Raw genomic sequence first — 13,800 nt, 5'->3', positions numbered from 1 at the left:
TAGCTTTTATATTCACCTACATTGTTGATGACTGACCTTTTCCATATTTACTGCATCCTCTCAGGCAATGGAACCATAGACTTCCCAGAGTTCCTGACCATGATGGCCAGAAAGATGAAGGACACGGACAGTGAGGAGGAGATCCGTGAGGCCTTCCGGGTATTCGACAAGGTTCGTCCAGTCACTTATATCCACCTCATTATGGACCTTCGGCCATAGCCAGGCTAAGCTGAAGCTAGGGCTCAGAGGGATTTAAGCCAGTTTAGTGCACACCGGCTCCCAAGAGCAGCCAGGATTGGTCTGAGTTCAGTGTTTGGATTGAGCTAAACTAACACAGAGCAACTACAGGACATTCACAAGCCACCCTCAGGGTGTAGAGGTTCACAAAATTCATAATTTGGTGCGATATGATATGGTGGCCTTAATTCTGTACATACTGTTAAGAGGCCCTGAAAATATTAAAGTAACACATTAATGTTTCCATTTTCAGTTTATTATAGCAGTCAACGTTATTAAACTATTTCCATGTCTGCAAGTGGTTTGACTTGATACAGATAAGCATATTTAACTTAATGGTTGGGTTCCCGGACGTTCTATGGATGGAAAAGGTAATATTTTTGGCAACCAAAAACCTGGACAGTCCAGGGAAATCCTGGACAGCTGGCAACCCTATGTGAGACTTTGGAACAATGGAGCACAGACTTGGCACTGCAGCCCTGAGCGAATATTCAAGCCCGGATATGCTAGCTAATGAACCAGCCCCTAGATAGCACATTAGCCACAAGCTAACACGCTATGTTGCATTTCTTGTACTTGCCTTTTTAAGTAGATGAAGCTTTGATGGAGCTCTGGTCTCAGATTCTTGCAGTTTCTCTGGGTATTTTATTCAATTCAGTTCAACTTTACTGTCATTATATAATACAGGGTAGTGCAGTATAATGAAACACTATGGGGCGACTTTTCCAGTGCAGTAATAAAAGATGCATAGTAAACAGGGCAGAGACTAAAGACTAAAAGACAGATAAAGTGTGTGTGGTCAGTAGGTTCAGGTGTCGGAACGCAGACAAGACGTGCGTAGGCAGGTGTTATAGGTGTACTGGACGTATAGACGGTTAGACAGTCAGATATTCAGTGTATCAGGTATATAGACAGAAATGTGCTGGTGAACTGCAGAATTTTATATCAGTTTGGCTTCCACTGTTCCACACTACTTTAAAAAAAACAGATGTGTTGTATTTACGTGGTTTAGATGTGTATAATATCTGTATAATATCTGTGTGAATGAAGCATATTACATTCACACAGTTACTACCTAAGATAAATAAACAGACCAATGCAGTTGTGTTGATGTAACATGTTTTAAGATTAATTGGCCCTTATTAGTCCCACAATGAGGAAATTTCACCTCTGCATTTAACCCATCCGTGAAGTGAAACACCACACACACTCTAGTGAGCACACTTGCCCGGAGCAGGGGGCAGCCCAATCCGCAGCGCCCGGGGAGCAGTTGGGGGTTAGGTGTCTTGCTCAAGGACACCTCAGTCATGGACTGTCGGTGCTGGGGATCGAACCGGCAACCTTCCGGTCATGGGGCCAGTTCCCTGACCTCCAGCCCACGACTGCCCCATTAGTTCACCTTAACTGAATAACGTACTATATAGCACATCAGATATAATCAGATACGTTTGTCCTTTTCTAGGACCACTTCTGTAGCTGCGTCTTTATCAGTACACTCTCAGAAAAAAGGTACGACACCGTCACTGGGGCAGCACCCTTCTTGTCACTGTGGTGGTGCTCTCAGGGGTACATCCCAGTACCTTTAGTCAGGGAACATAACTGAACCATAATCTACTGAAATGATATTTTCTAAGCTGTACTGACTCCACACCCCCCGTCTCAACACCAGGCTTTTATTAAATGGTTCTGTTTTTTAAAAATTAAATTATAAAAAGATATAAACGTTTACTTTTCCACTGGGAAAAACTTATTTAAGGTACACAATTAAACCTTAAAACCTCTGTTGTACCTTTTGAGGGAACGTTTACATTGTTTGTACTTTGATGAACGAATCATGTACCTGCATGGTACCTTTATTTCTAACAGTGTAGTCAGTTTTATCGACTGGATCGCTTGTCTTTATTGGCTAAACCAGATCATTGGTCTTTTGATGGTAAATCAGTTGTCTCTACTGATGAAACTGGGACCCTCCCTTTTATTGATGGAACTAGATCACTGAAGCTTGAGGATGGATCACCTGTTTTTATTGATGATGAAAGTGGATCACACAACTTTGGTGATTATGAAACTAGACCTCTCATCATTATTGATGATGGATCACTTATCTTTCTCAGTGATGGAACTGGATCACTCATCCTTATTAATGGATGTCAAACACTTGTTTTTGTTGTTTTGGTGAAACTAGATCACCAGATTTTATTGATGGTTGATCAGTCATCTTTAATAATAACAGCACTGGATCACATTTAGTTACATTAGTATAGAACTAGATAAGTCATCTTTGTTCTTGATAGAATCACTTATCTTTCATGATCACTAATATTTAATGATAAAGGGTCGCACATTTTTATAAGGATGGATCTGGCTCACCCATCTTTATTGATGATGGATCACTCATCTTATTGATTGGAACTAGATCACTCACCTTTATTGATTATGTAACTAGATCACTGACCTTTATTGATTATGTAACTAGATCACTCACCTTTATTGATTATGTAACTAGATCACTGACCTTTATTGATTATGTAACTAGATCACTCATCTTTATTGATTGTAACCAGATCACTCACCTTTATTGATTATGTAACTAGATCACTCATCTTTACTGATTGTAACTAGATCACTCACCTTTATTGATGATGCATCACTCTTCTTTCCTAATAATAGGTCAAAAAATTTATAATGATGGACCTGGATCACTGAACTTTATTGACAATGGATCACTCATCTTTATGGATTATGTAACTAGATCACTCATCTTTATTGATTATTGAATTAGATCACTCTTCATAAATGATGACTGAACCAAACCTCTTTATTGATGATGACCAGCATAGATCAACCGAACCATCTCCAATAATCTCAGAACTCACTTAATTTTGCGTGCAGGATGCAGAATAATGACGGATTATTTTGTTTTTCGAAACAAGTTTTTCAAAAGTGACGAATGTCACAAACCTGTTAGCCAGCTTGGCCCCTGCTAAGCAGGATTTCACTTACTGGAGATGAAACTGGCTCCATTATAGGCAGTCCACTATAAAGACGTTTACTGTGTAAAGTATAGTGAATATTTGCACATTTAAGCTGTTATTGTGCACTTTAACTTCATAATCACTGATTATTCCATCCTCCAATCCGTAGGATGGAAATGGCTATATCAGCGCTGCAGAGTTGCGCCACGTTATGACGAACCTCGGGGAGAAGCTCACAGATGAGGAAGTGGACGAGATGATTAGAGAAGCGGACATCGATGGGGACGGTCAGGTGAACTACGAAGGTACCGAAACTCAGAACCTTCTAAAAGACTTATACATGTTACATTAGATATTATATACAGTTATGTAATATAATATCTACCAAAATGGACTCAGTGATTCTTTAAAACACCAACATGGAGGCCTCTTCTGTTTTGGTGACTCTGGAGTCGTTAATTAGATGAATATGAAGGCCATTTGGTAATGAACACTAATTACTGAGCGAACTCTGCCTTCACTCTTTCATTAAAGAAATTACTAAACCATTTAACAATTTAGCAGCTGGATGCACCGTTCAGACACAACTAATCTCTCTCTCTCTCTCTCTCTCTCTCTCTCTCTCTCTCTCTCTCTCTCTCCCTCCCTCCCTCACACTCTCTAACTCCCTCCCTCTCTCTCTCTCTCTCTCTCTCTCTCTCTCTCCCTCCCTCCCTCCCTCCCTCCCTCTCTCTCTCTCTCTCTCTCTCTCTCTCTCTCTCTCTCTCTCTCTCTCTCTCTCTCTCTCTCTCCCCCTCCCCCTCTCTCTCTCTCTCTCTCTCTCTCTCTCTCTCTCCCTCCCTCTCTCTCTCTCTCTCCCTCCCTCCCTCCCTCCCTCCCTCCCTCTCTCTCTCTCTCTCTCCCTCCCTCCCTCCCTCCCTCCCTCTCTCTCTCTCTCTCTCCCTCCCTCCCTCCCTCCCTCCCTCTCTCTCTCTCTCTCTCCCTCCCTCTCTCCCTCCCTCCCTCTCTCTCTCTCTGTCTCTCTCTCTGTCTCTGTCTCTGTCTCTCTGTCTCTCTCTCTCTCTCTCTCTGTTTCACTCTCTCTCTCTGTCTCTGTCTCTCTCTCTCTCTCTGTCTCTCTCCAGAATTTGTACAGATGATGACCGCAAAGTGAAGCTTCCTGTCCTCTCCTGCCCTCTTAGAAGAAAACAAAAAAATCTAATGTTTTATTTACCTCTTGGGGAAAAAGAACATACATTTACTCATAATGTTTCTGTACAGAAAATAATTGAATGTTGAAATAAAAATAACCTTCTGTCCACAGAGATTAAAAAAGAAATCAGCTATTCTGCATGAAATGGTTAGTGATCCTGTCCCTTACAGATCAATCTAGCATCAGTTATTAAAACGTTAAATAACCTGTAACTACCTACAAACGGAAGAAAACAAGCATTTGGCGAACTCCTACAGTTCCATTTGCTCTTGTTGCTGTTTGGGCTGGCCATCTTTTCTCTCTTCTCTGTTTTTCTGTTCTTCATGCATGCAGTCTGAGACTGGAGCTCCTTCCTCTGCCAGTCTGAGCGTGCTCTTTCCACTGAAGTGTCGTAATGCCCGTTGGTTCTGTTTTTTGTATTTTTGAAAGGAACCTGGAATAAAAGCAGGTTCTGATACAAGCAGATGGTGGAATGGGACTTTTATTGTATGGCGGGGATAGAAAATAATAAATATAAATGAAAAAAAATACAAAAATGACAAAAATCTTAAACGTTTGGCATGGTTTAGGTTTCTAGTGATTTTGTTTGTTCATTTCAGTTCTTTGTGTTTATTTTTCCCTCGGATGGTGGTCTCCTGTGTGGGCCGTCCCTTTCTGGAGGAGATAAGGCGTGATAAGAGTGCATTATGGTGGTTTCTGAAGTTTGGGGAAGCGAGGGATGGGGGGCTCTCTCTGTCTCTCCGTTTCTCTTTCTGCCTGGTGATGGCGTTTTGCTGACCGAGTTTCAGCTCAAGTCTTCACTGTTAATCTGAGTTCAGTTTACATTCATTCCAACTTGTATGTGCTACTCGTAATTTTTTTTTTCTTTTTTTTTTTTTCAAATAAAAAATGACCATGAACTTAAAAATTCTGCGTCTTGTTTATTTGAGACTAGAGAGTTGATTCCAGTAAATACGAGCGTTGAGATAAAGACTGCAGCTAATTTACTAAATGAAATGCATGTGATAATTTGGGGGCAGTCGTGGGCTGGAGGTTAGGGAGCTGGCCTTGTGACTGGAAGGTCGCCGGTTTGATCCCCTAGTGCCGACAGTCCATGAGTGAGATGTCCTTGAGCAAGACACCCAAACCCCAACTGCTCCCTGGGATAGGACTGCCCACCGCTCCAGGCAAGTGTGCTCACTGCCCACTAGTGTGTATGTGGTGTTTCACTTCACGGATGGGTTAAACGCAGAGGCAGAACCACCTACACGTGTCTTGAGTTTTGTTTGGAATGTTGATGGTAAAATTGTGAAAAATCAGAAAATTCTAAGTTTTCTTTCTCTCACAATGCCCTGCATGTATCCCTCCACCATAAATGAATTTTAAGGCCAAAATATTTTCAAAACTATCATAAAACAGTGTCTCAGACCTCAGGCTGTGTATTCATAACTATTTCGTGTAACATCTTTCTGTGAGGGAGCTTTTCAAGATGGACATTTGCTTTCTATCACCACCACTGAAGATTCTCTAGAACTGAGCATTTCACACAAAACACCAAGTGAGAAGTCACCGGAATATTATATGGTGCTCTCATAAAGCTTGTACTTTGCAAAAAAAGTTCCACAGAATTACCCAAATGTAGTCGGTCTTAAGTTTACTGCTTCTTCTTTAGTTTTAGCACTGGTGCCACGAGGCTAATGTAGTTAACCAGTAATGGAAGTGTTCAGTTGATTATAATAGTTACCTATAAATATGGAATAAAGTACATTAGCATAGCTAAACACAGTAGCAGCCACCTTGAAACTTGAATAAGTCCATATTTATACATAACAGCCCAGTTAGAGGACAGATTAAGAGACCCTTATTAGTCCCGGCATGGGGAAATTACACCTCCCCATTTAACCCATCCGTGAAGTGAAACACCACATACACACTAGTGAGCACACACACACTAGGGGGCAGCGAGCACACTCGCCCGGAGCAGGGGGCAGCCTAATCCGCAGCGCCCGGGGAGCAGTTGGGGGTTAGGTGTCTTGCTCAAGGACACCTCAGTCATGTGCTGTCAGCTCTGGGGATCGAACCAGCGACCTTCCGGTCACGAGGCTGGTTCCCTAACCTCCAGCCCACGACTACAGAGGGCCACTGTTGGTTGCTCCGTTTCTTTCTTTCATTATCCTTTGTAAATTAGCAAATATTTTATCAGCAATATCATAAATAAAGCTGGTTTTACAGCAGTGACCAATCACAGGGTCAGCAACATTGTCATCTAAATCATTTTACATCAGGCCTAGTTATTCACATTTTCCTCTGCTGTTTGTAATAATTAGCTTTGTTTATCTTGTAAAAGTAAAGGGTTAGAATTAGTTAAACTTTTTATGTAGGACAATGGTCAGGGTGGTCCAAGGGTGGGCCGACAGTTGCCCACAGTCAGTGGGCCAGCATATGCTCATTATCTGGGGCCGTGCATCATACATTGTCAAACCTCATAATCAAGGCCTTCACAAATTAGTGAACAGCTGCTCGCGGTTCACAGGGTTAAGGCGATGATTTATGCATGCAGTTAGCGACGGCGTGTAACCTTTCTTTAATCGTTAGCCACATTAGCCTCGTCTGGTACTAAAACTAAGGAATATGTCTCGGCTGACTGAGTGGCTACTTTTGGTTTGTTTGATTTTTTTGGTCAAACGACGGCGTTAAGCTGGCTATAAGCCAGCAAATCTGTGATCTGCGACTTACCCAGGTGTTCCAGCTTTAGACATGGATATGGTCCTGTACCAGGAAATGACCCGTGTGATTCGGACTGGTTCGAGAGAGAGACGAGTTCCCGCTTTGGCCACTCGAGCTGCACAGGGCTCAATTAAACTCATCAATGTTTGATGAGAAAATGAAGCTACAGTGTTAGTAAGAGGAGAGGGTTTATCCCCCCAGCAGCCAGGTGAGACTAATACCATCTCACATAACGCAGGAGCCCAGCACACATTCCTGTACATGTGCGCACACAGTCGGACGCAAAGGTTTGGGCACCCCAGGTCAAATGCCCTGTTTTGTTGATCTTCCAAGTGAAAATAAGTCATGAAACGTATTTACACAAGACACATGAACACATTTCCAGCACTTTCTATTTAGCAAAGCCAATTATAAGGAGTGTAACATGTTAGCTGGTACATAGTGACTTTAGCGGCATCATTTTCTACTGAATGTCACTAGACATAAGCCACGTATAAACATAAATCAATGGGGGAGGTCACCATCAGCCACAGGCTCCACCCCCGAAAACAGCCGCACCTCAGGTACAAAGTAACACAGATACACACTGCAAACTTCTAAACAACGACATAAAAACAACAGGTCCCTTTTTCAGAGAGCGTGCACCTTCCATGACCCTCCATGTGTGGCCTGTCACATGGCCACAACTCCTGAGCTCCTCGGAGCCAGAGCCAGCCAGTAGCAGGTCACTGAACTATATACCGGATCTTGTTCGTATTTCAGGACTGCATGAAAAGATGGGTGTGAACACCTGCTGGGGTTCACTGTGAGCAGATTACAATCAGATTACTCAAACCATATTCAGAGGTCTCGACCACATTAACTCGAGTGTAAACAGACTGTTATCTGTATACAGTGCATGTGATGAAATGTGTCTGCCGCTGATGATCAGGCGAGAGAATCAACGATAAAATGAAAGACGGAAGTGGCACAAGGCTGAAGTTCTCCAAACCAAGAGCCTTCACGCACTCCAGACCAAGCTTATTCACTATTATAGCAAACAAATGTAAACGACGTATGTGCTGATGTGCTTTTTCATATGGAGCAGAATCGAATGACATCTGGTCACAGTGGGGACGCATTTTAGGGGAAATTGTAAATGTGTATATAGTCAAAGTTTATCCAGATACGATCTGAACGTTAAAGCGAAGTGTAAACAGAATCAGAATCAGAATCCTTTATTGATCCCAGAGGGAAATTGCAGTTGTTACAGCTGCAACCATTTATGTAAAAGAATAAACACTTTAATAATTTAAAATAAAGATAAAGAGAAAAATTGCAATAAGTACACGAGATTTAAGCTCTTATGAATACAGTAAAGTGGCGGTGACTGTAATAAATATGAATCATCTAGTATGAAGCAGTTCAAAGTATTGTACCTCTGAGTTTTTGCACACAATTATTATTATTACACATATAAAAATAAATAAAAAACAGGCTCACAGTGTTACAGTTTAGTACTAGATCTACGTTCATGCCGTGTCATTTCAGTTTGCATTATTTGTATTTTGACTGCTGAACCATCTCATAATACAGAAGATCTGGTGACATTATGTGGAAAAATGTATGTAGGACACAACGTATCAGATTTTGAACCTTTTTGTGTACCATGGGATGTGACAGATGCAAATTTGAAAAATCCCATTCATTTTTCCAGCTTAGACCCAAAGTTACTAATATAGATATAACAGAATATGGATATGCACAACTCCAGAGGTCTTTCAGCCCAAGCAAAATTCAGCCACTTCCAATAATCCTTCCCTGTTAAATTCAGCTCGTGGTGTTTAGTGTAGAAACTTCATCACTGGTGTATTATTCCTGCTGGGTTGTTTGTTCGGCTACGTTTTAAAAGAGGGTCACCCTCAATGTACATCCGAGGCGAAATAAAGGTTGACACATTAGCCCAGTTTGAAATGCTAGACGTTATTAGGCTGAATGTGACTCGCTCTCAACGACAAGTGTGGTTGTGTGATAAAAGCCCAGTCTTGCCTTTAAAGCAGCTGTGGGGTGGGGGTGGGTTGGTGTAGTAACCTGAGAGGGACACACCCGCAATGGATGCACACACTGTCCGGCATGTGAGGTATGAGAACACAGCACACTACTGTTTCTCACTGAACACGACACACACAGCTTTACATCTCACATTTCAATACAACACAATAAACAATAAAAATGTTCACATATATACTGTATATATATATATATATATAGAGCTCATCCAGTCAGCCTAAAGTACTTTTTTAAGGTTGAATGGATGAGCCTTTTTTGCAATGTGTGTTTGCTTGACATTTATATGTATATATATGTATACCAAGAGAAATGCTCCAAAATTACTTGGAAAAAATTAATTTTACATTCACGTTTATTGTAAGAATGTTTAAACCAGACTTGTTACTTTGAACTGATCTTGGACTTGAGACTAAAATCCTTTTGCTTCTAAAAGTGACCCTGTATCTTAATTGTTTATTTTATTAAAACTAGTGATTAATCGTTCCATTTTGTCACTTCCAAAACTTTACCAAATATTTCCGTAGTGCTCATTTTAAGCAGAACTCAAATACACTAGCAAACCCAGCTTTGAACTGCTGTACACACATAAAGTCATCGTATTTTTATAAAACCACAAAAAAGTTTACTTAACTTCAGAAGTAGTGCAGTAGTGACAATTCATGTTCCTCACTGATTTTCAGATCACATTTACTTTAAAACAATGGGATCTAACGGGTCACCATGTGGCCATGAGGGACAGGGATGCAGCTTCACTTCTTGTTCTAAAATACAGGGGCGTGGCTAAAATAAGGCTCCAGCTACAGAGTAAAAGTCTTTGTATTTCCGTAGCGACTTGAAAACATGGGACTGCAATTTCTGAATATATATTTTTATATAAAAATTAAACTCTAAGGCCCAATCCCATTTCTTCTTTTTATCCCTACCCCTTGTTTTCAAGTGTCAGCCTAACCCCTTGAAACTGAGTTACAAGGGGTAGTGGTTGAAATCTTCCCTACAAAATGGGACAAACCTCAAAAACAAAACATTACTTCAGTAACAGGCTACAGGCGGTGGTCTGTAGGCGACCCGGCCCGACTTTAGTGATGGCAGAGAAGGGAAAAGTTCAGCGACTTCACTGCAGGGATTTAGTTGCCTTTAGGGCAGTATATGCCTTCATAGACGGGCTATAACAATTATGAATAGCTGAAGTCAGCTATTCATCAACTTTTTGTTCAAATTTTCCCGTTCCAACTTAAATGGTGCAGCAGTTACATTCTGGCACTACAGGTGTCCGAACTGCTGGACTCTTTAAGGTGGAATGGGAAAGTTAGCTAGCTAGCTAACTTAGCATGGTATTAGCGAATTTTTATGCTTGTTATGAAGAAAACGACCATAATATATTGAAATGACATTAAACTAAAATAATACAATGGTTATCGTAATTTTTTAATAGAGAAAACATTTATATTTGTGGCTTTCTTTGGTCGCTCACGCAGCCATCTGGCCAGTTTTTCTAATTTTCTGATAACACTCTGTTTGGAGTGTGCCTCTGAAAAGCCTCTGTTTCAAGGACCATGTAGCCCTAACACTTCTCCCCACCCCCATCATCTCAACAAAAATTGGGACACTCTAACCCTAGACGTGAACGTGCAAAACAAAGGGCTACAGGCCAAGTGGTGGGGCAATGGGTAAAATGGGATTGGGCTTAAGTCTTTCAATTTCAGAAAAATTATGTGTTACTTTTAGACAATTGTGACATGGATCGAGGAGGCGGACGTGTCTGCTGAGTCAAGCAAGATTTATTTCGGGCAAATCCAGGGTCAGGGTCAGAACAGTCCAGGGTCATACAACCAACACAGAGACATCGCGGGACAGACATGACGAACAGAAACACAGAACCTCAAACAAGAATGAAACAGCACATCAAACACAATCAAACAGTACAAACAGATCAGTAAACAACAAAGACCAACACAGACCGAGGCAAACGCAGGGCTTATATATACGAGGGCTAAAAAGGGATCATAAGACACAGGTGGAAACGCAGGTGGGCACAATCGGGGTGGAGTCACGAAACAAGGGGGCTGGACTAAAAACCAAAACAAAAACACACGGGCTAAACCAAAACACAACAGAACACATGGACAGGACTGGGAGGGGCCAATCGTGACGACAATATTCATTCAGTTAATTGTTTTTTATACAACTGAACAGAGACACACACACACACATGTAGTAGTGTTTGAAAGTTTTAGGCGCCTGAGTTAGTTGCTAGTAATCTATTTTTCTGGGCAGTAAGTGTCTGTGTTTAGGCAATAAACACAAGTGGTGTTTTTGTGTATGTCAGTGTTTATTTAACCCTTTCCTGCCCTCTCCTCAAGAAAGCCCAGTATTATTTGTAGTTATCATGCAATATCTGCTTTATCTAATCAGTTTTTAATTATGTTAAAATGGTTGTTGCTGATGGAAGTAAATAAATCTATGTGACAGCTGGAGGAGAAATCTATAATTAAATGTTTTCTTAATTAAACAAGACATCAAATACGTTTTCGAAATAAGTAAAATTCTTGTTACTTTCTAATATATGTTTGTGTGTATCTATTTGAATGAGAAGGAGCAGCTGGGCTTCAGCCTGGAACCGCTGATGGTTCAGACTAGAAAACCATGTTAATAGCATCAACAATTTATCAAGCTAGTGCGTTACTAACATGAACTTTAGCTCTACTGGAGCTGGATTAGTTTAACAGAGGAGGTAAACTTTGCATGATTTTACTGACCAGTTCGTACAGAATAAAGTGTCTCTGTCTTCTTCTTCTTCTTTCGGCTGCTCCCTTTAGGGGTCGCCACAGCAGATCATCTGCCTCCATCTTGCCCCATCCACTGCCTCCTCTACTTTCACACCAACCATCTCCATGTCCACCTTCACTACATCCATAAACCTTCTCTGAGGTCTACCTCTTCTCCTTCTACCCAGCAGCTCCATCTCCAACATTCTTTGCCCAATATATCCACTATTCCTCCTCAACACATGTCCAAACCATCTCAACCTGGCCTCTCTGGCTTTATCTCCAAACTGCTCCACCTTCACTGTCCCTCTGATCTGCTCATTTCTAATCTTGTCCATCGTTGTCACTCCCAACGAAGATCTCAGCATCTTCATCTCCGCCACCTCCAGCTCAGCCTCCTGTCTTTTAGACAGAGCCACAGTCTCCAAACCAGACATCATAGCAGGACGCACTACTGTCTTGTAAACCTTCCCTTTCACTGTTGCTGCTATCCTTCTGTCAGACATCAGCCCTGACATCCGTCTCCACCCACTCCATCCTGCCTGCACCCTCTTCCTCACCTCTTTTTTGCACTGTCCATTGCTCTGGATGGTTGACCCAAGATATTTGAAGTCATCCACCTTTACGACCTCTACTCCTTGCATCTTCACCTTTCCACCTGCCTCCCTCTCATTCACACACATGTATTCCATCTCGTCTCTACTGACCTTCATTCCTCTCCTCTCCAGTGCAAACCTCCACCTCTCCAGATTCTCTTCCACCTGCTCTCTACTCTCACCACAGATTAAAATGTCATCTGCAAACATCATGGTCCATGGAGCCTCCTGCCTGACCTCATCTGTCAACCTGTCAAGAAGGGGCTCAAAGCTGATCCCTGATGTAGCCCCACCTTCACCTTGAAACCATTTGTCACTCCAACTGCACACCTCACCACTGTCTCACTATCCTCATACATGTCCTGCACCACCCTAACATACTTTTCAGCTACACCTGACTTCCTCATACAGTACCACAGTTCCTCTCTTGGCACCCTATCATACGCCTTCTCTAGATCCACAAAGACACAATGCAGCTCCTTCTGACCTTCTCTGTACTTCTCTACCAACACTCTCAACGCAAAAACTGCATCTGTGGTCCTCTTTCTGGGCATGAAACCAAACTGCTGGTCACTGATCTGGACCTCTCGCCTTAGCCTTGCTTCAACAACTCTTTCCCATACCTTCATGGTGTGGCTCATCAACTTTATACCTCTGTAGTTACTGCAGCTCTGCACATCACCCTTGTTCTTAAAAATGGGGACCAGTACACTGCTTCTCCACTCATCAGGCATCCTCTCACTCTCCAGGATTTTGTTAAACAACCTGGTTAAAAAGTCCACTGCCTTCTCTCCTAAACATCTGGACCAACTGCCTTTCTATTCTTCATCCTTTTTAAAGCTGCCCTCACTTCCACCTTACTAATTCTCTGCACTTCCTGATCCGCTATCTCTCCCCCCGTTGTCCTCCTCTCTCTCTCGTTTTCCTCATTCATTAGTTCTTCAAAGTACTCCTTCCATCTACTCAGCACTCTCTGTTCACTCACTAGTACATTTCCCTCTCTATCCTTTATCAGCCTAACCTGCTGTACATCCTTTCCAGCTTTATCTCTCTGTTTAGCCAAATGATACAAGTCCTTTACTCCTTCTTTACTGTCCAGCCTCTCATACAGCTCATCATAGGCCTGAGCCTTTGCCTTTGCCACCATTCTTTTCACTATGCGACTAGCCTCACAGAACTCCTGCCTACTTCCTTCATCTCTCTGGTTATCCCACTTTTTCTTAGCTGCCTTCTTCTTCTGATTACTCTCCTGGACTTCCTCATTCCACCACCAACTTTCC

The 13,800-nt window shown here is 42.0% G+C and overlaps 1 protein-coding gene across 1 annotated transcript in view; it reads left to right on the top strand.

The window, feature by feature from the left end:
• Positions 1–5,311, top strand: part of calm1b (calmodulin 1b) — a 33,715-nt gene extending 28,404 nt beyond the window's left edge. The window contains exons 4-6 of the mRNA XM_017724674.2: positions 65–171; positions 3,382–3,517; positions 4,337–5,311. Of these exons, the coding sequence (XP_017580163.1) occupies positions 65–171; positions 3,382–3,517; positions 4,337–4,365 (272 nt within the window). The 3' untranslated portion in view covers positions 4,366–5,311. The remainder of the gene's footprint in view (positions 1–64; positions 172–3,381; positions 3,518–4,336) is intronic.
• Positions 5,312–13,800: the final 8,489 nt, after the last annotated feature.

This window comes from Pygocentrus nattereri, chromosome 4, assembly GCF_015220715.1.
Source record: "Pygocentrus nattereri isolate fPygNat1 chromosome 4, fPygNat1.pri, whole genome shotgun sequence".
Classification (NCBI taxonomy): Eukaryota; Metazoa; Chordata; class Actinopteri; order Characiformes; family Serrasalmidae; genus Pygocentrus; species Pygocentrus nattereri.
This window is presented reverse-complemented; position numbering and strand designations above follow the sequence as displayed.